Source organism: Hippocampus zosterae, chromosome 16 (genome assembly GCF_025434085.1).
Source record: "Hippocampus zosterae strain Florida chromosome 16, ASM2543408v3, whole genome shotgun sequence".
NCBI lineage: Eukaryota > Metazoa > Chordata > Actinopteri > Syngnathiformes > Syngnathidae > Hippocampus > Hippocampus zosterae.
This window is the reverse complement of record NC_067466.1, coordinates 15,612,367-15,640,139: the sequence shown is the minus strand read 5'-3', so window position 1 is coordinate 15,640,139 and position 27,773 is coordinate 15,612,367. Positions and strand designations below refer to the sequence as shown.

General features: G+C 46.8%; 1 protein-coding gene across 6 annotated transcripts in view; it reads left to right on the top strand.

Moving 5' to 3' along the window:
* The window catches only part of gria4b (glutamate receptor, ionotropic, AMPA 4b), a 74,274-nt gene that overhangs the window by 5,819 nt on the left and 40,682 nt on the right, over positions 1 to 27,773 (top strand). For 4 of the 6 annotated variants that reach the window (XM_052047255.1, XM_052047254.1, XM_052047259.1 and 1 more), the window contains exon 3: positions 11,019 to 11,177. In XM_052047255.1, coding sequence (XP_051903215.1) covers positions 11,019 to 11,177 — 159 coding nt within the window. Of the gene's footprint in view, positions 1 to 6,622; positions 7,015 to 11,018; positions 11,178 to 27,773 lie in introns of those variants that run through there. The other 2 variants (XM_052047257.1, XM_052047256.1) reach the window with 2 other exon arrangements.

The window sequence follows — 27,773 nt, the reverse complement described above, 5'->3', positions numbered from 1 at the left end:
TCTGTGATTGCAAAAAAACAAAAAACAAAACAAACCTCAACCCAAAACAGACTTGCATCTGATTTTGGAGGTTTCACCGTCACAGAGTTGATTTTCTCCTCCAAGAGAGAAGAGTTTTGAATTGCAGCGTTAGCGTGTCTGCCAGTGGGGAGAGAATGTGCTGGAAAGCGACCTGATATCTGTTCGAGCCTCCAATGGTGAGGTAATGATTTAGAAAATGACAGGGCACTGTTCAAACACTCTCATCCAAACAGGAGAACAGTGCCGTGGGAGATGGCGCTGCACTTTTAATTTCCTAGAAAATACTGTTCAAGTCGCGCTTTTTCGACCGCTATTATCAAATGAGAGCATGAGAGAAAAATCGTTTTCTTGGCTACTCTCCTCTTCTGAACTGAAACGTGAACAAACCTCTGTGTATTATTTTATTCCGTGCGTTGAAATGTGTCACAGTGAAGCTGAAGTGTAAAATCGCCTACTTCGAAATATTAAAAACACCTTCAAAAGAGGACGCATTGCAGATGTTTATTTCACATCGTGGTCCCCAACCATCGCGTTCTGATACCGGGTTGCACCTTAAAAAAAAAAAAAGAATTCAAAACGATAAATTGTTCTAGTCTTTTGCCAAATCGAATGTGTGCGTAATTTCCACTAGCGTTAGCATCACCATGCTAACCGTTAGCCACCGCCATTCACATTTGTGAGTGTAAAGCGCCTTTTCCGGAAACAACTTTCTTCAAGCCTCTGATTGGCTAGAATGTCCTTACTGTAGACTCAATTGTTGACCTATTCACACACACACACACACACACACACACACACACTTTCTATATACAAATAATCACCCCGTGGCTCCCGTCTGATTCATTTCAAACAATTGGCTGTGAAAGAGGCACTTGCAAATACATTTTCCCTCGACAAGATCTAACAAATCCGCTCGTGGATGGCTGTTTATGTTTTGTGACATCGCATTAGTCGGCTGATAGAATTTTTTTTTTTTCTATTCACGATTGTTCCCTGCTCGTTTATTTGACTCCTTACCTTTGTGTGCCGCGTTGGTCGAAGTTGCACTGGATTAAAAAGAAAAAGATTTAGTGCCTGTTGGCCGCTGTTATTTGAATGCGCCGCTGCAGGAAGTAGCCTTAGTAAAACGAGGGAAATCACTTTGCGACGTGTGAAATGGTCTAATTGGCATGAGTTAATGTGAATGAACGTACGCTAAAATTAGAGAGCTCGCCAGAAGGAACATTCACTCGTCCAAACAGAACCGACTTGCATTAAATACTCTTTTTTGGGGAAGGAGGGGGTTGTCCTACAAAGTAAATAAATGGTCAAAGGACACACGATAACCGTAAAGCCGTACACATTCGGAACGGTACCCAACATGGAGTTTCGTCTTTTGACATTGGAAAGAGATTTGTCAGTGCAAAATCATCTGCCATCATCACCTCGTACGACCGATGATGTCACGGCATCACTCGGCTCCCGGTCGCATCCGACCGGCCTCCTCCGCCTACTTTGGGGTTTGCATTCGGCTCCTTGTGGCGTCCGCGCGTGCCAGAAGAGAGAAATTAGACGAGGGTGAGAGAAGAGGAAGCGGCGTCTCTTGACAGGCACAGCGCCTTTAATCACGACAGCCATTTGTGCTCTCAGCATAAAGGAGAGTCACAGGGGAAGTGTGTGTGTGTGGAGTGTGAGCACTAGACTGCATATGACTATAGCGGGTGAGAAACGCCGCTTTGCACTTTTGATTGACGTGACTACTATGCGTAGATTCTGTATCTCACCAAAGAGACAGACGTCACATATATTTTTTTTTGGGTGGGGGGTGGCAGTTTGGACCCAGTTTGGGCGTTTTCACCTTGAGGTGGACTCGCTTTTTTTGGACACTATTTAAAGCACAAATGCTGCTATCGTGAAAAAAAAAAAATTAAAATGAGCTGTAGCGGAGAGGTTAGGTTGTCAAAAAAGGTGCCAGCATGCAAGTAATTGACCCATTTGTAAAAGTCACCGGCGACTGTTGTTGTTCTTAGTGGTCAGCGTGTGTGCGGCGACTTGATGACTCAGCGCTGCGATTCAGCTGATAACCGCTGGCGCTTTTTTTTTTTCCCTCCTTTCTTTTTCTTCCTTTTAACGCTCCTCCTCACCTCCGCTGTGAATACGGCGGCATGCGCAGAGGTGACAAGGTATTTAATATTCTTGATTGAGCGGTAGATGGCTGGTAGGAGGAGGGCGATAAATAAGTGAGCGCTAGCTTCTCGGCTATTCTGATTCCTGCTAACTTTTAAAAGATTCATCCCAGAGGGAAATATGGATTGGTGGAACAAGAACGAAGGTAGCGGCGCGAAGTGAAACGCCATCTTAAGCGCCAAAATAAAAACAAGCTGTTGTTGGACCAGCGCAGCAGTTAGCGGCGGTAGCTAATAGTCACAAGCTAGTCACTTGTGACTAAATGTCACTGACGTGCTAATTTGGCCGATTGGAAAGCTAGTCGCTAGCAACACAATATTCGCGATTGAATTGACTTTTCAGGGATACGCGGAAATCCGCCCTTTTATTTCTTAAATTGATCATTTTTGTGAATCGTTTAAATCTGTTGAGAAAATATTTTTGGGGGTGGGGGGGGGGGGTCAGGTAGGTACCTTATCGTCGAGTTTTCACGAGCTCTCCCGATCAGTCTTTCCATCTTTCGAATGTAAACAGCCCTGCGATTGGACGGGTATGATGTCTTACTTGTTGCGATTGGTCGCCCCATCCAGGCCACGCCCCTTTCCGCTTTTTTTTTTCATCACTAGCCATTGCCATCCCTGCTTTTAAGTGTTAGGTAGACTAAACCGTTCAATCACGAGTACACGTCGGACATGATAACATCTGGAGGCGTCGGGTGGCTCGCGAACGGATTGCGGTCCCGCGTGAAGCCCAAGTGTGCCTGCGACAATATAATCCGGTGCAGGGTGTGGGGTGTGGGAACAGGGACGGCTAGTTGGTGGCAAGAAGAAGAAAAGCATATTTATCAGCAAACGGCAGCACGGTTTGCCGCTTCCATCTCCCGCCCGCGGCGCCGAGCGACATCACAAACGGCGCACGGGAGCACAACGCTATTCAAGTGATGCCGCACACACACACGTATACGTATAGCACATGCACATCCAGTCGACACGCATGCACTCCATCCTGAGGGGTGTTTGTTCCACTTGCACATAAGGCGATGATGCGACAGGAGCGTTCAAGAGAGAGGATGAGTGATACGGCCTTCATCAAGATAATATTCTTATACGTCGTAATGTATTTTAGCCGTGTCCGACATGGAAAGTTAGCATTCAGAAGCATGCCTTCATTACAGCTCGGCTGGATTACCGTCGGGAGCTTTATTTCTTAAAATTGAACAGGAAGTCAGCCGTTTTGGGCCATTTACAAGGCTCGTATTTAGATGAATTCCAACCGGGAAATTTGCCCGAATGTGGAATTGACTTTCTGTGGGTATCAACATGCCCGAAAAATGCATACATTTTGGCACCGTCATCATTATCATGGTGGAAAAAAGTCATGAATTTTAATGTATTGTCTTACAGAAGTATTGTAACCAGACGTCCTCGGTTTTAGATTCATTTCCCTCTCTGGGCTCTGTCAAAAACATGCCGAAAAAAAAAATGCAAACGAGCAAGTGATTTTCATTGTCCAGGCAATTTCAGAGGACGTGCCTGCTAAAGCGCGTCGGGACTTTTGATTACCGGATCGCTTTGTTCTAATTGCATCGCGATCAATCACCAGGCGAATACTCGTGTCCTTAATTAGCTCCCGCAAACACTGCGGAGGTCAAACGGGACAGCCTGTCATCACGCAATGTCTACGGGAGCCGGCGACTTGAATTCTGTCGATTGTTTAGAGGGCGTTAGGGCGGCGCCTCCCCCCGGCGGCAGCTACCTGTAGCGTGAAAGCAGGCCGGAACAGATGAAGAGTGTCTGCCTCCCTCAGGAACGCTTGTCCTGAGAGTTGCCCGGCTGAGCGTCTCCCTGGGCCCTCTGCGGGGGGGTCGGATCTCCTCTGTCTCCTGCTGTCACTTTGCATTTTTCTTCCCCGACTTCGCCCTCGATCGCTCTCGCTATCATTCCTTACCCCGGTGCTGCTTATCGTCCCGGAACGTTCTCCTCACTACTTTTACCCCCCCACCAGACCTCAGCCGTTTCACTTGACATTTGATTTAGACATTGATTATCGATGTGGGTGGAGATGATCCAAGCGGTCTGCTTTCCCTAACTCCTCATTTATGGTCTAAACCGGGCTTTGGGTTCTGTTTTACTTGGCGAAAGTGGTCGAAGGAACCCGGGTAGCGTCTGAATGGCAATGCGGCATCACGCGTGTTGCGTGTGGAATCTGGCTACCTTGCCAAAGGCTTTTTTTTTTTAAAATCCAAGTTGAGCGTCGCGCTTCTTTGATTTCTGTGTCAGAAGTGGGGTCGGCTTAGCTTAGCTAGGATGCTACGCGCCATTGCCACGGTTGTGTAAATTTGGCTAAAAGTAGTTTGTGGGTACCGGTACTCCTTCTCAGACTTTCATTCATTCATTCATTCATCTTCCATACCGCTTGATCCTCACTAGGGTCGCGGGGGTGCTGGAGCCCATCCCAGCCGTCTCCGGGCAGTAGGCGGGGGACACCCTGAATCGGTTGCCAGCCAATCGCAGGGCACACATAGACGAACAACCATCCACGTTCACACTCACACCTAGGGACAATTTAGAGTGTTCAATCAGCCTGCTATGCATGTTTTTGGAATGTGGGAGGAAACCGGAGCACCCGGAGAAAACCCACGCAGGCCCGGGGAGAACATGCAAACTCCACACAGGGAGGCCGGAGCCGGAATCGAACCCGGTACCTCTGCACTGTGAAGCCGACGTGCTAACCACTGGACTACGGGGCCACCCCCTTCTCAGACTTGTGTTTTTTAAACATTTTATTTTATTTTTTATTTTTTTGGTGTCACAAGCGTTTTAAGCGTAATCAGATTAGCAGTTCGAATACGGCGTCAGAAGTGGAGTGACGCGAAATGAAGTTGTGTCTTCATTCAAAAAAAGGCAGAAATGACCCTTTTTGTCTTTTCCCCGGTTTCATTAAAAGCAAATTTTCCAGCACGGGGCAACTCACTCCTGGCAAAAGCTTCAACTGTCGCTATCCGGCTGCCAGCCAGAGGAAGGCCCCTGGCTTTCGGCCATGACGGGAAGACATTGAAGCTTCCATCCAGCGTTGGGTGCAAACCCATCAAGAGAAGGAAGGCCATCACGTAGCGTTAAGTGAGCATTAGTTGGCGTTGGATCTATTCACATCTCTGTTTTTTCTTCACCCCGGTTTCACTCTAAATGCTTTAAAATCGTTACATCATGAGGCCACGTATCTGTTATTGTACTGTTTTAATAAGACGTCAAATACATTGCAAACGTACTCCAAGTGGCCCCGTTTTTTTCTTTATTTTGATTTTTTTCGCTAAAGTCGTTCCTTCTTGTGGCTTTGGAGCTCTAAGATTTATCCACTTGCAAGGCGTCTTTTGCCCAATAAAGATCTTGGTATACACTCGCCCTCCCCCCCCCCCCCCCCCGTTTTTTTTCATTGGGTAGAGTCGCACAATGACAAACGACAGACACCATGTGTATGTGCGTGTACGGGATTCCTTCCAAAGTCGGGATGCGAGCTGGGAAACCTGCGTGGGTTTCCCATCTGTTCGGCAGCCGAGTAATGACTGCACGCCGTCATGCAAAAACACACAAAACTCATTCAGGGGAAGAAAAACAAAATGTACAAAAGCGAAGTTTGACAAGCAATTGCGCGCTAGAAAAAAAAAATCATACTCAATCTTTTAGCAATTAAAAAAAAATAGTGGAAAGAGATTTAGGTTTGTGTTGAGTGTGATTTTTAGAAAAGCCGAAATATGAAATTGGGCACATTTTTGAAAAATATTTTAAGAAGCTGCAAGAGGCTCGGATTATTCATGTTTCCTGATAAATTATATACGTTATTATCTTGGCTGCTTGATCCTGATGCCATACCAAATCTTGCTACCCGAGACTGCAAATTATTATATTTTTTTGGGGGGGTGGGGGTGACCTTGGCACAAAACTTTGCAATGATTTCTGTTGGGAGGCTCCAGACGTTTTTTTTTTTAAATGTATTCCATTAATTTCACCGACATCAAAGCAACACCGTTGCTAAAAGTAGCTGAACTATTCTCATTACATTCATGAAATATGAATTGCAACCGGCTGAAAGAAGCAATGTGCATCGATATCCATCTTATAGCGCACGCGCACACACACATATATACATATATATATCTATATATCTATATATCTATATATATAGATATATATATACACAGGTGTGTACACACACACACATATATATGTATATACACCTGTGTATGTATGTGTGTGTGTGTATATATATATATATATATATATATATATATATATATATACATATACATACACACGTACATATATATACACACACACACACAGACACACACGCACACATTTATTTACGGGAGTCTGGATGCGACTGCAGCCGCACTCAGTGGCCGCCTCTGGCTGATGCTCACCCCCCCCCCCCTCCATCCTCTTCCTCCGCTCCCTCCTCTTCCTCATTTTGGTGGCGCGGTGCGCAAAGCTCCAGCGCCGGACTGGATGCAGTTTTGACGGTCCAAAACGCTGCTGGAGATTTCCAAAGGAACAAGAAGAAGGGGGAGGGATAAAAGAAAAGAGAAGAACTAGATATGGATCTTTAAATGCGTTTCACGCATCACTCTTGTTTTCTTTTTCCTTTTTTTGAGTGATGATTTCTCTCTTTCCACGTAGATGTTGGTCTTGCCCCGCGGGCTGTTAAACGACAAGCCACTGCTTCAAATGTCTCCAATCAGTTTATAAGCGCTTCCCAAGATGAGGATTTCTTCTCGCCGTTGGTTTTTGTTGATATTTTGGGGCTTGTGGGGACTGTCGCTGGCTGCTTTCCCCAGCAGCGTCCAGATTGGTAAGTGTGAGGAATACTCCAGTGCTTTTTTTTCAAAAAATTTTTCTTTATTAATTCCAAGAATGGATAGTGAATGAACGAATGCGCGCGGATGTCCTAGCTGTCAGACTCTTACGTTTTAATTCCAAAATATTTTCTCGGATGTGTGCGTACAAATCCTGGTAATGTGCATGTCGCGCACGCTTACTCCGCCAGTGTATGCGTGTGTGTGTGTGTGTGTGTGTGTGCGAGAGAGAGTAGAGGCTGGAGTGTGTGCATCCCATCAGCGCACTGCAGCAAAGTGCCTGCTTTTCTCCATGCAGCTTGCATGTGCATGTGTGCATAGCAATTAAACTCCATTCGGCAGGATTCGTCCAATGACGAGCGTTCCTTTCAAGCAAGGGTGGGGAAACCAACGGGTGGCGGGCCAGTTGCGTTTTGGTCCAGTACTCTGACATCCTGGGTTCTTTTGCACAGTGGCGGCTTGATGTATATTTTTACTTCTTTTACTTTAACGCAAGGAGTTGGACAATACAACAGTAGTCAGTCGTATTCTTTATCCTCTGTGTAGAATGACGAATGGCGTCATATTGATGAGCTGAGAGAAGAGTCGAAACGCTCAACAGACAATATACAGTAAATGAAATGTATTATTATTATTATTGCTATTGTTATAATGTTGCCATGTGTGTTATACTGCCCCCAGCAGGCCAAGGATGGCACACCCAGGAGCACCCCAAATGGCGTTTCAATCGATTGCAGTAAGACAACAAAAAATTCAGCCATCGAGTAAATGAAGCGATGGTTTTGCTTTATTGGTCAGTACATTCAGCTCACAGCCAGGATTCGTTGAAGACTAAATTGACATAAGAATAAAAAAAAAACTTTATTCGTCTCACGATGGAGAAATTCCCAATTAACCGTGATTGTTTTTTTTTTGTGACGCGTTTCCGTGATTGGCTGCTCACCAGTCCACGGCATACCCGGTCTCTCTCACCCAAAGTCAGCTGGGATAGACTCTAGCTCACCCATGACCTGAAAAGTGGACAAGTGCTATAGAAAATGGATGAATGGATTTTTTTATTTTACAGCGTTGACATCTCGCGCAGCCTCCATTCTGATGCAAAATGACAGGCCGCTCCAATGATTGTGCTTGTCTCTCTGTATTATGTGATACGCTATCGTACCCCCAGGGAGTTCAGGGGTCGGCTTCTGTTATGAAAGCGCGCTGCTGGACCGCCGGCGACGTGCCATCGTGCTGTTAGTGCAAATAAAAGTAGCCGAGTGGATGGATCCACAACCATTCCACGCTCATGTTGAATTGACAGTAGCCGTGCTTCGGCATCTCAGCCAGGACTGCAGTTGTGGATTTAAAAAAAAATATATATTTTTAACAGAAGTCTTACTCCTGATGCCCATGACATGGACTCCACGCACGTCGTCTTTTCTCTATAACTGAGACGTCATTTTTGTAGCATACCATCCCCAGTCAAGGTTACAGAATATCAACTAACAGACAATCTCGAGTGATCAATCATCAACAGCAGCAGGCACCATTTTGCATAATGCAACCGATGGGGGGCCCCATTCATTCAAATCACACCCCCCCCCCCCCAAAAAAAAAGCACAATGACACAAACATCTCTTCATTCTTTGCAATTCTGAATTGTCGATGAAGGTTCTGCGTATGTGCGGCTTTTCATTGAATGAAACGTGACTGCGCCCGGGATGGCCAACGATGACGTCTTCGCCATGTCGCTATGGCGTGAACGTTATGTGATTGATTGAGCGCAAGACGATCGCCGCGGTCATGAAACGAAAGAAAGTAAAATATTTTCTATCGCATGCAGCATTAAGGAAATTAAATACAAAAGTTTAAAAAAATAAAAAAGACGATGACAGCTAATACATCATTTTAGCAACCGAACGGTGAGTGCTCACATTGGCGACAGAAATCAATCCATCACATCCGCAAAAGCCTCAAGTATCTGTCGATTGAACACCCCCACCCCCCAAAAAAATTAAAAAAAATAGATAGGATATAGATCCTGTTTACCATGACTAAACTTTATGCCTTGAAAGATGGCAGTCATCAACCAGGCACTTTTCGCTAAACTTTTATTTTCGTCTTTCTTTCACACACAACCAATCGTCCTTGGATTGTTGGCTCGTCTTTAATGAACACAGACAACACAGTGCATTTTCTCACAAATTTTGGTCCAGTCGGGTCAACCGTTAAAAACAAACAAACAAGCAAAAAAAAAAAAAAAAATTGCACATTGACATTTTGCTTCAAAGGACATTTGCACCGGAGAAATACGGCCCGAAGGCCCGCTTTTGAAATGTGAAACAAACTGCCTCCGACGTCAAATAAATCTGACATTTGCACACGCGCGACCGTCCGTAATGAGGAGCTTTGAACCGGAATTCAATTGTGATGCCAAAAAAGGCCGAGAGGAACCAAATGGTTGAATTTGACGCTAAGCTCGTCGCGCGACGAACGTTAGCCTAGCCTAGCTTGCCTCTTTATTAGCGCCGCACGTCTGGGCGTCTGCCGTAAATGGATTAGCATACTCGACAGAAGCATTCATCCCTCCCCCTTGATGACGCATTGGCCCATGACTTTGGTGTTCCCCTGTTATTCCCCCACCGGGTCCTTCCGGTGGTTTGACATTCAACGCAGAGTGGGATGAATTGCTCTGACATCTGGCACAGATGTTCACGCGTACCTTCGGGTGCTCTGGTGATCCCCCTGAACGCAACGGCCAAATCATAAAATTAGTTGATAAATAAAACCCCGAGCCAGGAACCGCACGTCATGTGGGTGACATTCGTTTTTGTGGTTGAGGATGGAAGAGTTGCGGAGCGTCTCGCCGTCGTTGATCGGATGAAATATGTGTAGCGAAGTGTAATGGAGGCTTTCTGGTTTTGGAAGGGGGCAGCAGAGCTCCTGGAGGCACTAGCATTTTGGATCGCTCTTTTGAGATGCGGTCGTCACCTGCCGTCCTGATGTTCGGGTTGGGGTTTCTTTTATTTTGATCATTTGTGTCGCTTAGTTTGGCTCGATATGCTACTTTTGCGTTAGCGGAAGCACAGGTGTCAAACTTGGGTCGTGGAGGGCCGCCGTCCGGCATGTTTTCCAAGTCTCCCTGTTGCAACACACCTGATTCAAATGATCAGATCATCAGAAAGTTCTGTAGAAGCTTGACATTGAAACTGTTCATTTGAAGCAGGTGCGTTGCAACAGGAAGACTATCCGGTCATGCCGTCAGTAGCCCGGTTCAGGATGTGAACATGACGTAAGTCTTGCGATTCCTGATTTGATGCAGTCATCAACTCACATTATGGGGGGAAATATTTTAACCAGGAGCCGCCCGGTAGTCCAGTGGTTAGCATGTCGGCTTCACAGTGCAGAGGTACCGGGTTCGATTCCAGCTCCGGCCTCCCTGTGTGGAGTTTTCATGTTCTCCCCGGGCCTGTGTGGGTTTTTCCGGGTATTCCGGTTTCCTCCCACGCGTCGACCTCACAGTGCAGAGGTACCGGGTTCAATTCAAGCTCCGGCCTCCCTGTGTGGAGTTTGCATGTTCTCCCTGGGCCTGCGTGGGTTTTCTCCGGGTGCTCCGGTTTCCTCCCACATTCCAAAAACATGCGTGGCAGGCTGATTGAACACTCTAAATTGTCCCTAGGTGTGAGTGTGAGCGTGGATGGTTGTTCGTCTGTGTGCCCTGCGATTGGCTGGCAACCGATTCAGGGTGTCCCCCGCCTACTGCCCGGAGACAGCTGGGATAGGCTCCAGCACCCCCCGTGACCCTAGTGAGGATCAAGCGGTTCGGAAGATGAATGAATGAATGAATGAATATTTTAACCAATCTCGCCAAAGAGACCAAAAGCCTGCCAAGTCATGATCTCAAGCGTACGCGTTCGGGCTAAAACACAAAAGCCGCCGCGTTGCTAAAAAAACGAGTCTTCCCCGAGCCCGCTCATCCAACACTGTTTTCCTCCCCCCCCCTCCTCCCCCTTCTCAGGTGGCTTGTTCATCCGAAACACGGATCAGGAGTACACTGCCTTTCGCTTGGCCATCTTTCTGCACAACACCAGCCCGAATGCCTCGGAAGCGCCCTTCAACCTGGTGCCTCATGTGGACAACATCGAGACGGCCAACAGCTTCGCCGTCACCAACGCCTGTAAGTGTGCTTTCGCGTTCAAGTGGGTTCCGCCGTGACCTCGAAACGATCCAACCTGCACGCCTACCGGAATGCAATTCCGGCTAAAGACAGCCTTGCACAGCGCAAAATCATCTTAAAACGCTCCTCGCTTGAATTCATCGGGGAGCCCGAAAAGGGCTCGCTGGGTGCTGCCGTTTTGATGAGCAACAGAATTCACTCAGCAGTTCTCAGTTGAACTTGTGCGTTTGCCCGAACGTTAATTGGCGTTGAAGACGTCAAACAACTTGAGGTCATCTTGAACGGTGTGCGGCGACCTTGCCCTTAGGTGCTGCTGTTTTGGTTAGCGGCGGCTGTCAAATGGGCTTTGCGCTTCAATAACAGATAATTAGTTTCCTTTTTGTTTTTGCTTTTTCCATTGTAGTCAATTTGAGGGAAGCATTAATTTTTTTACACTTTACATTTGAATTGAGATGAGGACACTGACCTGTGATGCAAGAGAACTTGTCTTAAATGTCCGCGCGTGTCGGTGGGTGAGGGTGAGGGCTCCTCGTATCTATTCGATATGTCTGCTTTTCCAGACGGGAGGGAAAAAATATCATATTGCCCCTCTCAAGTCCAAAACTAGCCGACCGTGTGTATAAATGCGCAAAGACGGCTCATGTGACCCCCCCCCCCCCCCCCCCCGCTCATTAAATGCCCTGCTCATTTTATTTTGTTTATTTCGCATCAACAATTACTGTGGATCAGCGATGTTGAACGCTATAAATACTTTCAAAAAAAAAAAAAAGAAAAGAAAAACACAAAAAGTGCTTCAATGACTGTTTTAGTTGTTGGGAGAGTAAGTGGACACAGAATTACAGAATTACCGAATGAGCGAATTGCCAGAAATAAATACATTTGTGCAGACGTATTTTGATGCATACATACAGGTATATATACGCACGGATTGCAAGTAAGCGTTCACTTTCCCATTATGATTGTCATCGATTCATTTATTGATTATGTATTTGCTTCATGACAATAAGTCTATTGTTATTTATTTCAACGCAACGTGCAGAATCCCCATCATGCCCGTGGGAGTCCGTATCTCTCGTACACAAATGTAATAGTCCAATAATCCAAAAGAAAGTGACTGCTTGCATCATGCCGCGCAAGCAAGTGAAACGGCGTCAAATACAAAATAAGACGCAAAGATCGGTCAATAATAAAACGTCAATCGGCTTTCAAGGTGGTGCTTTGGCCAAAAAGTAGCTTTTCCGCTAGGTCGCCGTTAATCCCAGTCCTCCGCCGATGACTTTTTCTTTTCTTTTTCTTCAATGCCCGCAAGGTTACAGCATCCTTGAAACATGCGGAATGCGTTCGGTACGGAGGCAGAACGAAAAGCGTACGCTCGGGGGCTATGAACACTGTCCCTTATATGTTTTCCCCGGTAAGACGGGGGGGGGGGGGGGGGCCTCTCATGGCTGCACACTCACAGGAAGCTGGACTGCGGCCCATTGATTGGACGAGGCAAATCAGAGCAGAATTACATGAGCCAATCAATGGCTGTGATAGCTCAGGAGCCGGGGGGGAAGAATCTACTATCGAACCGCAACGCTGGTTTCGCCACTCATTTTATACTCTTTCATTCCTTTTTCTGCTTCTTCCCTGCTGTTTGGCTCCATGATTGTGATTTTTACGTTCCCGATCATATGCGTGCCGCGTATCCCGATCGGGGGATAGATCATTGCGCTTACGTTTTACTTCTGTGGACCATTTATGTCCTATTATTTTTCTCCTTCAGTGGTATTCAAAGCCTTAATTGTGTTATGCCGATGAGATTTTATGAGGAAAAATCACTTTATACCTTTAGGCTACAGTTGAACAATTTAAAAATGGTCCTTGAACATTACTCAAAGCTTAGTTAGCTTAGTTAGCTAGTAGCTACCTTGGATGATTTTCTTCCTTTCCTCTTGCTTTTCAACGCAGGCCATATTCTAAAGACTGATTTATCCGTTCCCCCAAAACACCTTTTTTTTTTCCTTCATGGCCTTTAGTGTAATTTACAGATTTTGCCTCTCAATGTGTCAACATTCAAGCTCCGCTAGAAGATAAATGGCACCTAACACGGAGAACATTGTCGTCTCCTGGTGTTGTTTAATTGAAGAATGCGATAACGGGCTCTTATAAAACATGGCAAATGGACTCTGTTTTTTTTTTTTAGTGGACAATAAACACCAGTGTGATGTATCTATGGGTGAAACAATTTAAACAACATAGCTCTTAAGTAGCGAGTCGCTATGCGTCTTTTTAGCGCTCTCGTCATTTCTAATGCCGTTAAATGCGTCAAGCACACGATAAAATGCGCTCGTAGCTCACTTGGATGATGGACATGTTATTGAAGTCAGCAAATACGTAAGCGAATTTGTGAATACCGTGTTGCTGCTGTGGTCTTTTGTGTCAGGTAAAATGTTCCGGACTAGCATGTAGCTACGGCTAAGTAAGTACTAGCGGAGGTCGGCCGCCACTGACGCACATCCAAAGCGTTTATCCGCTGAGGCGCTGATGTGCTCGGGATGCACGGTTGCTATCCGCTATGCTAATCCGCCATGAGCTACGTTAGCCGTGGCGGAAATGCGAACCTGGTCGAGGCATTTATTAGAGCTGAGGCCACTATTTGAAGATATATACGGCCTATTTCCATTGCACTGAGAGGTATAATAAAAGAGGTATGCGGCCTCCTGCTGGAGGAGCATCGCAATAAAAGTAATAAAGCATTAAAATTAATCGGGACACCGCTGCATAATTACCATGAGCAAATGACGCCTGAGTTGGAGATGTGGTCCACTTGTGGTGTCAAGTGTTCCCCGCACTGGAAACGGAATGTCAGCAAGCGCTTCTCAGCTGTTTATCGTGCTAGTTACCTGGCAGCATACTTTTTATGCATTAAGTGTCCGCTTGGTAATAACTCACTTCACCTCCGCTTGTAGAACTCTGGTTAAAATGATGCTGCTATGGGACGACCCCCCCCCCCAATGATGAGTGGGGCTTTTCGTTATCGGGGCGACTGACCTGGGGCTTTTTTTTAAACCCGGTGGTATATATTCTAGCCTCAGTTTATATATTCATTCATTCATTCATCTTCCGAGCCGCTTGATCCTCACTAGGGTCGCGGGGGGTGCTGGAGCCTATCCCAGCTGTCTTCGGGCAGTAGGCGGGGGACACCCTGAAACGGTTGCCAGCCAATCGCAGGGCACACAGAAACGAACAACCATTCACACTCACACTCACACCTAGGGACAATTTAGAGTGTTCAATCAGCCTGCCACGCATGTTTTTGGAATGTGGGAGGAAACTGGAGCACCCGTAGAAAACCCACGCAGGCCCGGGGAGAACATGCAAACTCCACACAGGGAGGCCGGAGCTGGAATCGAACCCGGTACCTCTGCACTGTGAAGCCGACGTGCTAACCACTGGACTACCGGGCCACCCTCAGTTTATATATTTCTTTTAAACATCCTTTAAATGTGATGTCTTCTCTGCGATGTGTCAAAATGATGTCACGTTTCTTTTCATTTCACTGCAACTTTAAGTACCGTCGCATCCCACAGCAGGATTACGATGTTGTCGCCATTTCCGACAGAGACCGATCGAGGCATAGCACTTGAAAATCATATGAGCAGCCATATGAGCATGCGCCTTGCCTATTTTTCATGTCATTCATCCAGCTGATCCAGCCCCAAGCGCATTGATTGGGGCACGAATGCTCGTGCGCCACCCATTAATTTGACCCGGCCTCCCACTTTCGTCGAATCATCTCGTTCTGTGTCGAGCCATTTATATGCGCCGTCTGGCTCGCGCCGCCCGTACCCTTATAGGCGCTCGTGCGGTATAGGCGACGCTCCTTTGTGTGTCCTTGAATGACAAAACATTCTATGTGTGCATGTTGGTCTGATTTAAGTCTGTTATCTCCTGCACGGGCTTTTCATTCCGAGGACTCTTCCCTATACAGGTTCGTCATTTGTCTGAGGATTCTTCTGGGAAAATATATAAGGGCCCTTTTGCTGCCTGTTTGGGCAAATGGCTGGCGAAAAGAAAGAAAATGAAGGCGCGGAAATAGGGAGGAGGGCGGTGGAGGGGTGGAGGGGGGGTTAATGAGAGATTAATGTGGTGAAGCAGGGAGGAAGATGATGTGAAAGAAGGGACGGGGATAATGGGGAATACACTCTATCTAGTATACAGTGGATATAATAAAAGCTTACACTACCCAGGTGAAATGCAATTTTTTTTTTTTTTGTGCCATAAGAAAGTGAGGCCAAGATAAATCATTTGTAAGCTTTCATACTATTCATTTGTTCTACGACCGTTCATTTGCTTTCTGGGTCATACCAAATAAAGTTAAGATGTTCATTTTTTTGGCTCACTACAAAAACCAACCGCCCTCAAAACACTTGTTAAATTGCAATTAGGACACGCTCGCCACCATTTTGAGTGCGCCCTGATAACCATAGAAAGTTCAGCTGTTTTCATACGTGTTCCCGTTTTTTTTTTTTCCCCCCAGTTGAATTATACACGTTATTGGTCACTTTTAACTGTTTGAGTGTCGCTGACATTAACTCATTCAGTACCAGCCAATTATAGACCAAGTCTGAAAAGACGTTTAAAAACGTCTTTGGGAATGAATGAGTTAAATGCCGGGGAGCTCCGCCAACCTCAGCTGCCACCTACTTTTTTTTTGGTTTTTTTGAGCAGAGAAATGTCTCTGCTAACTGCGGTTTGATCGTTAATCCAGGAGATGGTAGCACCGGCCCTCACACACTACTAAATACTACTACTACTATTAAGCAGAGTGCAAATAGATTGTCAAGTATAAAATTGTAAAATTGCTACACTGGCCATTCATTATAAATACATTATTATTATTATTTTCCTTGTTGGGGTTTTACATCACAAAAACGACATAGTGAGAATGACAAAGACATGTTTACCCCTGAAATGTTTGCCCATCCAAACTTGAAGTACAAAGTAGCTTTAAAATGTTTGACTTTATAGGTCTCCACTCGATTCAACTTCATCCCTGTGCCGAATGTAGCGAGCGATGGCGCTTTTTGTTTTGTTTGCTTGCTAAGGTCAGATGCAAAATAAGTAACAGTCCCCCCTGGTCAAACAACGATGAGGCTAATACAGTCAAATTGGAGCCGTGCTTTAAATAAAGAAAGAAATTAGGTTCACCTGTACGCTGGTTATTGTTCTTATTATTCAAGTTGGATTATTTACAAGAGCAATGTTATTCTAAAAAAAAAATAAAACTTATGACTTGTGTTTTAAAATTTATTAAGTATCCAAAGTATCTTTTATTATTTTTATTTATATTATGAAATTATTGTTACTTAGTCAGTAGTACATGTAATACAAGAGTCAAATCCACTTGTGAGTCAAGATCGTTTCACCATTCGTACCTTTTGCCACGTTTTTATTCAGCGGTGCGCCGCGAGAATTTTTCTCAAGTCAAATGGAAGCCTTGACACAAAAAGATTGGCAAACTATCTCAAATGAGCTACAACTCAACTTTGACTCGTCCCCTTTCTTCCCCGGCACGCCCCCCCCCCCCCCCCCGTTCCTCCCCCTCCCCATCTGTGTGCTGGTTATGTAAGTGCCCCCCTCGAGGCTTGTGTCGGCATCCGTGTGTATGTGTGTGTGTGTGTGTGTGTTCAGGTCACACAGTTCGGGCAAGAACTCTGGGGAGGCAATTTGCACCAAACAACAATCAACCGTTGAGTCCACCGATGCCGTTTGATGAATGAAATCACCTCTGTTCACCGTATATAAGATTTAAAGTCAACACTGTACCGTTTTCTTTGCCTTCTTAGGCCACGGTTATCCGAAAGATGATTACGTATGACGATGACGTAAATATTTGTTTCCTAAAACAAAAGAAGAAAACCTTTATTTTTTTTTTTGTTACACCTGCATGAGTTTTGCTCCTTCAGGCTACCAACATGTTCTTCGTGACATCACACGCAGCATTTTGCTTGTATGTACGTTTGGATTTATTTTCTCTGTGATGCTAATCATCCCGCGGTGATGAATCATCAAACAGGCTCGCGGCCGTTTAATTATTAGCCAGACTTTACACCTTGCCTATAAAGTTAATTAGCTCTTTTATGGCACTAATCTGAATGTCGAATGGATGATATCTTAGTGCATGTCCATTATTTCCTTACTCACTGTGGATCGCTCTTTGAATACGGCGCCGCAAAATACTCGCCGAAGTCAACTAATTCGCTCCCGACTGATGGAACGTGGCGCCGAGGCCACGGCGGGCCGCGGAATGTTTGATGAGGGCGACAATTATTTAACCGCTTCTGCCGTCTGCGCTGCTTCCTGCTTCACTCGATTAAAACAACAAACAAACAAACAAACAAACAAACAAAAAAGGTCTATTTTGGGGAGCCATGTGAGGATGTTCGGAAAGATTTTCCTTCTCTTAAACTAGGACAGAAAAGGAAGCCGTGCCAAACTCTTTGTGTTGATTGTATGAGCGGAATTCAAATTCCAACTCTCGTATTATTTTGAAATCAATCAATTTGACACGCGATGTGTTCAGATAATGAGATTTTTTAAAAACTTATTAAATACCTGGAAGCGATGCGCGAGTCGCTAACAAAGTGCGACAAAAAAGCCGCCCGTCTCCACGTTGACCTTGAAACCGCCGCATCTCGTCCGGCCGCTAATATCGATATTGTTCACGCAACATTAACGCTAATGAAAGCCGAACGAATTGGGTGGAATAATTTTGGCACACAAGAGACGCCCGCCCCCGGAATATTTGAAGAAGGACACTACATAAATGAATCAAAAAGCTCCCGACTGCAAAGTGACATGCTGGGTCCATTCAGCCCATTGTCCTGAATTTTACACGCCTTACTGAAATGATTACAAATGCCGACATTCTGCTCAAGTCTTTGCCCAAAAACACTAAATAGTGTTGTAATGTCTAATTATGATTAGGAGAAATAGAACTCCATAAAATTGTACTTTTTCAAAACATTGTTGACTGTACTCAGAGCTCTTCAGTACGGCACTAATATTCGTCGTTCTTTGCAGTTTATACGGATTATTACGATAAATGCTATTATATTGTTTGTCGACGTGTTGCCATTACGTTACGTTAAAGGTCCCGCTGCAACATAGATGCCGTTCAGTATTAGCGCCGAACCGGGTCCATCTGCGAAAATACAGAATCCCAGTCTGGCCTGCCCCTGTATAGTTTTAGACCGTACCTCGCGTCAGACTGGTACAGGTCATGAAAATAGAGCTAATAGAGCGCCATCACTAGAACAAAGTTTATTGGCATTTTTACTGCATGCTAGTTATTCACCAGAGGCAGTAACGACCAGTGCACTCCTCACCACAAACCACACCCGTCTCAAAGAAGCCGTATAGGCCGACAGCGCCGGTGTCATGAGGGCAGAGAACATTGGTAGCGTCCCGGCGGACCTGCCAAAGAGGTCAAGGAATGTTTTCCTCTCGCATTAAACACGAGAAAAAGCTATTCTTCTGGCAAGCTCTCCTCTTCCGTCCATTGGGACGGCGCGAAAGGTCACAAGGGGGGGTAGGGGGGGGTGAACCACGTCAGGTAGGTTTTTCCCTCTTGAGGCCACATTGACGTGGAACTAATGAACAGCGCACATAATTAAGAGCGTCCGTGACAGCTTTCTCCATCAAAGCTAGAGATTTAACAAGCGTGTAATCAGCGAGCTAATTGTTTGGACACACTCGCACGTTCAACACAGATGATTTCTTTGTCTCCAGGCGAGCGTGGAGCCTACCGGCCATCTGACGTCTGAGAGACTTTAAGAGGAATTAGCGGCTTTTCATTTTCCACCACTCCAAGGGCTCTATTTTTGCAGACGGCGCATGCGGGGACGCTGATTTTGTCGATATTTTGTACAGTATACTAAACTCGTTGTAATGAACGATTTTCAAGTGTTGCGTTAGAAGCAGGGCGGCCCCGTGGCTCAGTGGTTAGCACGTCGACCTCACAGTGCAGAGGTACCGGGTTCAATTCCAGCTCCGGCCTCCCTGTGAGGAGTTTGCATGTTCTCCCCGCAGGCCTGTGTGGGTTTTCTCCGGGTATTCTGGTTTCCTCCCACGCGTCGACCTCACAGTGCAGAGGTACCGGGTTCAATTCCAGCTCCGGCCTCCCTGTGTGGAGTTTGCATGTTCTCCCCCCGGGCCTGTGTGGGTTTTCTCCGGGTATTCCGGTTTCCTCCCGCGCGTCGACCTCACAGTGCAGAGGTACCGGGTTCAATTCCAGCTCCGGCCTCCCTGTGTGGAGTTTGCATGTTCTCCCCCGAGCCTGTGTGGGTTTTCTCCGGGTATTCCGGTTTCCTCCCACATTCCAAAAACATGCACGACCGGCTGACTGAACACTCGAAATTGTCCATCGGTGTGAGTGTGAGAGTGGATGGTTGTTAGTCTCTTGTGTGCCCTGTGATTGGCTGGCAACTAGTTCAGGGTGTCCCCGCCTTCTGCCCGGAGACGGCTGGGATAGGTTCCAGCACCTCCCGCGATCCTTATGAGGATTTCTGTATCTCTTTGGCACACATGCACACTTTAACCTTTGACCTTATGCTACTCCGCTATCGAATGATGACTTCCCTTGCACACCATTCAGCCTTTGTGTCACTCTGCGTTGTTTGTGTGTGAGTGAGCATGTTTGTGCATGTGCCAGCGTTATCGCCGCAAAGCCGGCTTTGGACGGCCTCGCCGTTTCAACTTTCTCCAGCGGGCCGCCGTAGTCGAGCGGCCTGATTGTAAGTTGATTGGCCAATTATTGCACTTTTTATCGGGTGTGCGGATAAGATTTCCTCAGCCGGTGGTCTGCGGACTGAGGCGGGCCTGTTTGTGTGTGTGTGTGTGGGGGGGGGGGTGTCCAAAGGGAAGGGAAGGGACGGGATCAAATGATTGAGAGGGTTATTGCGGCATCTCAAAGTGGCATTGTGCAAAATTGTATGTTGATTGTCCATATTCTGTGTTTATCGTAAAATCCGCACCCGCGTAGAATAAGCCCCTCCCAAAATACCCTTTTTTTTCTCTCTGTACTTGTATCCATTTCCCCCGTTTGCTGTTCTCTTTTATTATCAAAGTGAATAACAGGAACGAATAAAGATTCAAAATGTACCCCCCAAAAAAAATCAATGAAATTGTTTTTAAAAATCGGATTTTTGAAAAAAAACCTCGGCGCTGGTAAATGTGTAACTAATGTGAAATAATTGTGTTCCTTATTAAGCCCCCCCCCCCCTCCCCCGTATAATGCGATTTCCTTTTGAAACGGTAAAAGACAAAGAATGTTGGCGTTTGGTTTGATGAAGCAAGTGTGACAATGGACGCGTTTTCTCACGTGGAGGCGAGACAAAAGTCTTGAGCTTTGCTTTGCGGCAAACGACAAAGCGGCTGCATCGTACGTTGCCTTTTTGGGCACATTTGCACACAGCTGATGTCAGGGCTTATTTTCTGAGTGCTGCAGAGGATTTAGAGAGAGGGGGGGGGGGAAGCCAAGCCCCCCCCCCCCCACCCCATCCTCACATTGCCCTTGACGTTTCCCAGGCCCAGTAAGAGACTCAACACGGCGGCTTGTCGACCATCCAGCCGCCGCAATATCCCGTCGCAAGTGATAATGAATTGTCCTTGAAACCTTGCGAAAAAGACCCCCTCCCCTACCTCCCCGCCTCCTCTACCGCTTCTCCGATTTCTATTTGAGTCAATCCGCTGACTTTGCAGGATCCTGTGGGAAACAGACTCCATGATGATGCACATTAACGGCCCACAGAGAAAACACGTTTTGCCAGGCGGACCGATGAGATGCTTGATTCTGCCGGAAAAACGAAGAGAAAATGATGCGATTTTTTTTTTTCATATTATCAGCTTTGCAAATGGTTCCAGACAGACGGATGCTTTTTATTAAGATACAGTTGGACAGACGTTGAATGCTATCTGTTATGCAACACCATTTTTTTTCCCATTGGAAATGATGGAAAATCTTTTTTGATGGAAAGTATTTTTTTTTGACTATTGTATTGGCCCGTAAAATTTGGATGATAACATTTCGAAACCAAGCAAGTTCCGTTGGACTTTTGAGGCATTTCTGGAATTTGGACTTTGATTTATTCCAATTTTGAGGGCGTTTGATTTTGTAAAGTTCCCTGGCAATTTAAGGAGCTGCCGTTTTGCAGACCTCCGGCTGTCTTTTCTGGTGAATAACAAGGTCACACCATAGATTTTTGTGTCAGTTTAAGTAAAAATTGCTACCGCGCTGACGGGCGGGTTTGTTTTATGAGCGCTTTGACATTAAATCCACTTTGCTCGCGCAGGCAGTAAGTGTCAGAAACGCCGCGTTTGTTATTAAGTCGACTCATCTCTCCTTGCGTCACTCTCCGGGTTTTCTTTGAAACGCTGCAAACAACCACCACTGACGCCGAGTCTTGCGGCTCACCCTGACCCCCCCCCCCCCCCCCTCCCTCACTCCTGGAGTTATTTCCGATCTCCCCAGGGAAGCTGAGGTGGGTTAATGAGGCAGACAGGCCAGATGATTCTTCTCCTCGGTGAAGAACATTCAAGCATTCCCCTAACGTGCATTATGCAAGCACCCCCCCTTGCGGAAGAAATGAATCGAAACCCACTTCAAGTATCGTCTTGATTTTGAGCATGGAATGTGTGACGTCTTAACAGAAACGTAGCGGCCGTTCGGTCGCCGAGGGTGTTTGATATGTGGATTACGCAAATCTCAATTGCTCAACCACGACGTATGACATGAAGTAACCGTCATAAATACACTCTCAAAACTACTTGGTTAAAAGTAACCCAAATTATTTTGAAATAGCTAACCCAGGAGCATCTCGTGGTCACCTTGTCGCCCCATGAGCGTATCCGCTCAAGAGCGCCGGCGCTGGAGTCCAAATAAGGCCCGGCCGGTGGTTCGCCTCGAAGAAGATAAATCCCGGGCCCAAGCGGTGTTGCGCGCACTTGTTAGCGGCTGTAATGAGGTCAGAGTTAGCGCTGTCTCGCGCCGGTGGAGATTTATATCGAGATGAAGAGGTCCAGCTGTCTTCCCGTACCCCCGCCATGAAGATACATGTACCATCCGCCGGCTTAGCGGAGTGGTGGATGCTAAGGTGGAGATTGCCGGAGGGCCGGCCGGGGCTGGCTTCGCCGCGAGCGCAACGTTTGGATCGAATATGCAATTGGTTGGCCCCTTGGCGTTCTCAGTGAGTGAGTTAACCAGGGTTAGCTATTATGCTAACTTTGTAGCGACGTAGAGAATCCATTTCAGTTTTGTCGTCGCAGCCTTGGAAGTGACCGCCAGATCCACTAGATGGCGCTGTGACGAGTGAAGTCCGCCGTCCTGGCGCGGAACAGGATTCCCGACGCGTCAAGTCAGTTGCTACCCGTTCCGAGGTCTGTTTGCGAGGTGTCGGCGTTTATTTCCTCTGTTTGAGGAATTACGCTATTTGTCAGTTAATCGCCTTGGTTTGACGCAAACAGATGCTGTTTGATGTCCAATTTGTTCCAATTTAGAAAGAATAAATAATGAGGACCCTCTTTGAGTGGCTGTTTGTTATGACACACCCGATGAATTAATCGTCCTCGGGCGCACCAATTTTTTGCATTGCCTTCGCCCCCCCCTGAAAACGGTTGTGCTCGGCCCGCTTCACCGGATGTACGAATTTCTCGCCGTCCGCGCCGGCGGAGACGCTTCTTGGAAGCGGCGAGCAATTAAACGCGCCGGATGAGCCAATTCTTGGTGGTGCGCTTTTGCTTGGAGTAGCAAGCTTGCAGGAAAAGGAGGAGGAGGAGGAGAGCGAGCAAAACCAAACGAGGAGCTGCCTGCTGGAATAATTAATGCGCGCGTGCAAGGGACCATGTCAGACAAATCTGTTTTTGTGTCGTGGAACCACCAAAGTCGAAAGTCAAATTTGGATTGCGCGCAAGGTTAACCTTGACCGTCGGTTATAATGCGCAACTCACAAGACCTCATTTGACTTGGCACCAAAGGATGCGCTCCGTGTGTGTCTTTTGCTTTTATCGCCTCACGACTTTAGCAGTAATAACCAACGTCTCTCGAGAATCTCCCGAGGACGTTGCTGCAAAGCGAGTCGACGTCTTTCTGTTTGGAAGCACGAGTTCACTTCCCTCTCAGTTTGTGCGACTAATTTGTCCGCCGATGCCAAGGCACCAGTGGAGAAATTTGGTCTAAAGATGCTCTTATGTAACGTAGCCTGTAGAATTACGGAGCCTTTCGGTCGACGTGAACTCCTTCAGTACCAGCTGATTCTAGACCAAGTCTGAAAAGACGTTTAAAAACGTCTTTGGGAGTGAATGAGTTCATCATCAAAGAGGCGATTCTAAATATTTTCCGTATTAATGGCAATGCTTGGTCCCGATCTCTCACTCATGGCGGCGCTTTGCTGTACTTGTAAAAGTTCACACCAATAAGAGTAAACAAACTCTCACGTCTTAAGAGGTCACAGTTGTTTTTACGCCAGCGGGTGGGGAAATAGAATTCGCTTTGCCCACACTGGGCCTGCGAACGTAACACACGCCTTCTGGATTATTTATGTCCACGTTGAATAATGAAGAGTGTTTACCTTCGGCGGCGGCGCGCGTTCCACAATCACAACTGTGCCGCGTCGGCGTGGGAACACTTGTCGCTTGTTTCCAAATCACCAGGAGTGAACCGGGTCGGGGTGAAAGTAGGAGCTCCCTTTTTTTTGGATCATTTGCTCATTGCGTTCTAGAAAGAATTGACATCCTCTCTTCTGTCTAACGTTAACACTTGGCCGCCATCTCCGTCATATATGGTTTTGCGCCTTTGGATGTTTTCTGCCCGTCTGAGCGGCTTTCAGCGCTTTCTAAAAATAGCGGCTAACGTTGTCGCGGTGGTCGGCGCGAGGTAGCGCGCGGAGCATGTCGGCTGCGGTCGGTCGTTGTGTATTATATCCCGGATGATCTCTAGCGAGGGGCTAGATTCGATTTTACGGTGTGTCAAGGTGGCATTTATTTGTTGTGAAATGTGTGTTGCGGGGGCCTGGGTGTGCTGAAATATAACGGACGTTCATGTTGTCCTTGTCTCATGAAAATCATTAAATTCTCACAGTGTTGACAGTCTGCATTTGGACAACCGTCTAAGAGTATTCTTTTTTCGTATTCCTATTCATCCATCCATCCATCCATCCATCTTCTACCGGGTCGCGGGGGCAACAGCTTTAGCAGGGAAGCCCAGTCTTCCCTCTCCCTAGCTACTTCTTCCAGCTCTCCCCGGCGGATCCCGAGGCGTTCCCAGGCCAGCTGGGTGACGTTGTCTCTCCAGCATGTCCTGGGTCTTCCTCGGGGTCTCCTCCCGGTGGGACATGCCCGGAACACCTCACCAGGGAGGCGCTCAGGAGGCATCCGAATCAGATGCCCAAGCCACCTCATCTGGCTCCTCTCGATGTGGAGGAGAAGCGGCTCGACTCGGAGCCCCTCCCGGATGACCGAGCTTCTCACCTTATCTCTAAGGGAGAGCCCGGACACCCTGCGGAGAAAACTCATTTCGGCCGCTTGTATCCGGGATCTCGTTTTTTCGGTCACGACCCATAGCTCGTGACCATAGAATAGTATTCCTATTCAGTACAGTAGATATATACTGTATATAAATATATATTATTTATATATATTTTTTCTTCCCAAAATTTGAGATTAGCAATAAATAAGATAAGAAAATATTATTTGCCTCACAATGGAGAAATTCCCAATTTCCAGCAGCAAAATTATGAAAGGCAGAAAGAAGAAGACAAAAAGTAGATAAATAAATATAAAATAGAGGCGGCCAGGTAGTCCAGTGGTTAGCACGTCGGCTTCACAGTGCAGAAGTACCGGGTTCGATTCCAGCTCCGGCCTCCCTGTGTGGAGTTTGCATGTTCTCCCCAGGCCTGCGTGGGTTTTCTCAGGGTGCTCCGGTTTGCTCCCACATTCCAAAAACATGCGTCGCAGGCTGATTGAGCACTCTAAATTGTCCCTAGGTGTGAGTGTGAGTGTGGATGGTTGTTCGTTTCTGTGTGCCCTCCGATTGGCTGGCAACCGATTCAGGGTGTCCCCCGTCTACTGCCCGAAGACGGCTGGGATAGGCTCCAGCACCCCCCGCGACCCTAGTGAGGATTAAGCGGTTCAGAAAATAGATGGATGGATGGATAAATATAAAATATAAATATAGGCATATTAAAAATGGGCGAGTGGGGGTGAGTCGAGATTTTCGGGACCATCTATTCAACTAGCTCGACAGCGGGAACGAGGGGCGATACCTCTCCTTCTCGTTAGTCTCCGGCTGAAGGAGCTGCCGAGCGCCGTTAGGGTGGCCTGGAGGGCGTAGGAGGGTCTGTCCATCATAGCTGTTAGCTTAGCTAGCATGCGGCTGTTGCCCACCCAGGACAGAGCTGGCTCTCCTGACCACTCGGTCCAGTTTCTCTGTCCTGGGCTGAGATGCTCCCTTTAAAAAAAAAAAAAAAAGTGGCTTTGTGACATTTGTGAGACGTCTCTGTGATGTTTTACCAAGCGCACCATATTCTAAGAGCGGAGTAAAAAGCGCCGCCGTCTTCCGCAGCTTTGCCACGTGACTCGGTCGTTGACAAAAAGCCAGATTAACGCCTGGCGAGGCTTTCATGAATGGAATCATGTGACGTCATCGGACGGGAAAAGGAGGAAAGGGTTGACTCATGCGGCGACGGGCGACTACGAAGCGATGGAGTGAGCGGATATGAGGCGTTTTTTTTTTTTTTCATTCGGGTTCGCTCTTGGATGTGAAGGCTTGCCGGGTTCTCTTTTCATGCGTCCTCGTTTTGCCCTCGACCCATCCTGCCTTCTTATCCTAGTTTTCCCAACCCCGGGCTTTGATTCACCTCGTCTCCGCCCAAGTTGACAGGAGCACTTGAGTAAGGAGAATACATCTGCCCGTTCGCTCCTCCCCCGATGATCTGGAGACAGACGCTTGAGGAAGGCCCAGTGCAAGCCCGAGTTTTTTTTTTTTTTTTGCCCAGTGCAAGTGTGACGATGAGCCCATCTGACAGCATCGGGCAAATAAAAAAACAAAAAAAAAAAAAACTGTTGTCCTCGGACCAAAAGTCCTCCGAGCTCGGCTACGGTTTAAGTGTGGCTGGGTGGACGCGCTGTCTGAAAAATCAGTGAAGCAGAGTGCGCTTTATCCTTCCCAACATCCTGTCCTGAGATGACTCAACGCGTGCGTACGTGCGTGCACAAGCGTGCACGTAATATGTGCTCGCTCATGTGCGTCCCTTGACATTGTTGTGACTTATCAAGAGCACATTTTCAATGGATAGAAAGCAACGGGCGCCTTCTGCAGTTCTTTTCAAGGCCGAAAGGACCGTTTTAAGAACGTTAGGTTGGACGGAAGGCGTCGGGTGAGACCGAGGGTTCGGGTGATTTATTAGATTTTTTGTTTAAAGATTATGCGAGGTCCAATGTTTTGGTGGTGTTTGATGAGACGGAGACTTTGGTCGTGTTAAGTCATGGGAGGGGGCGACCCGGTAGTCCAGTGGTTAGCACGTCGGCTTCACAGTGCAGAGGTACCGGGTTCGATTCCAGCTCCGGCCTCCCTGTGTGGAGTTTGCATGTTCTCCCCGGGCCTGCGTGGGTTTTCTCCGGGTGCTCCGGTTTCCTCCCACATTCCAAAAAACATGCATGGCAGGCTGATTGAACACTCTAAATTGTCCCTGGGTGTGGGGGTGAGTGTGGATGGTTGTTCGTCTCTGTGTGCCCTGTGATTGGCTGGCAACCGATTCAGGGTGTCCCCCGCCTACTGCCCGGAGACAGCTGGGATAGGCTCCAGCACCCCCCCGCCCCCCGACCCTAGTGAGGATCAAGCGGTTAGGAAGATGAAAGTCATGGGAGGATTTGGTAACTTTTTGACCAAACCCCCAAATTTTTGTATTGATCTTTAAAAAACACACACACACACTGATCGTCACAGATACTACAGTAGAACAACAGGGTATAAAGTATAACTAAACAAATAATAATGGAAAAATCCATTTACATCCCGTTACTCGATTAATAGAGGGGGATAATCTGTTCAATATTTTATTCTGAAAATATTTGAAATACACAGTAACTGCTGCAGTAGACCTTGACCTTGCTCTATTTTACAATTTTTTAAAAAAATGTTGCTTATGCTCGGGAAGTTGAAAAGTCAATGAACCTAATTTGATCAAACAAGAAGCAGATTTCAAATCTCATCTCAAAAAAATAAAAATAAAATAAAATCCAAGTGAACAACAGATACTTGAAGAATCTACTGTACCCTGAGTGCAGCAATGAAGTATTCGTATTTGTCATTCTGATTTGACTGCTACCGTTTCCCGCCGTCAAGATATTTAAGCGGCGCGTCCGCTAGCGCGCTGCGATAATGTGTACGTCGCCTCCCAATAAATGTCCCCGTACTCTCGTCCCAACGCTCTGGTTATCTCATGTTTTATGGATGCAAAGTGGTTACAAGGAGTTTGCTTCACGCGTCCCGAGGCACCGGCACTTAAAATATTCATTTTTTTTTAAGGCGCCCCCGGCGATTCCCCTGCGAGCTTC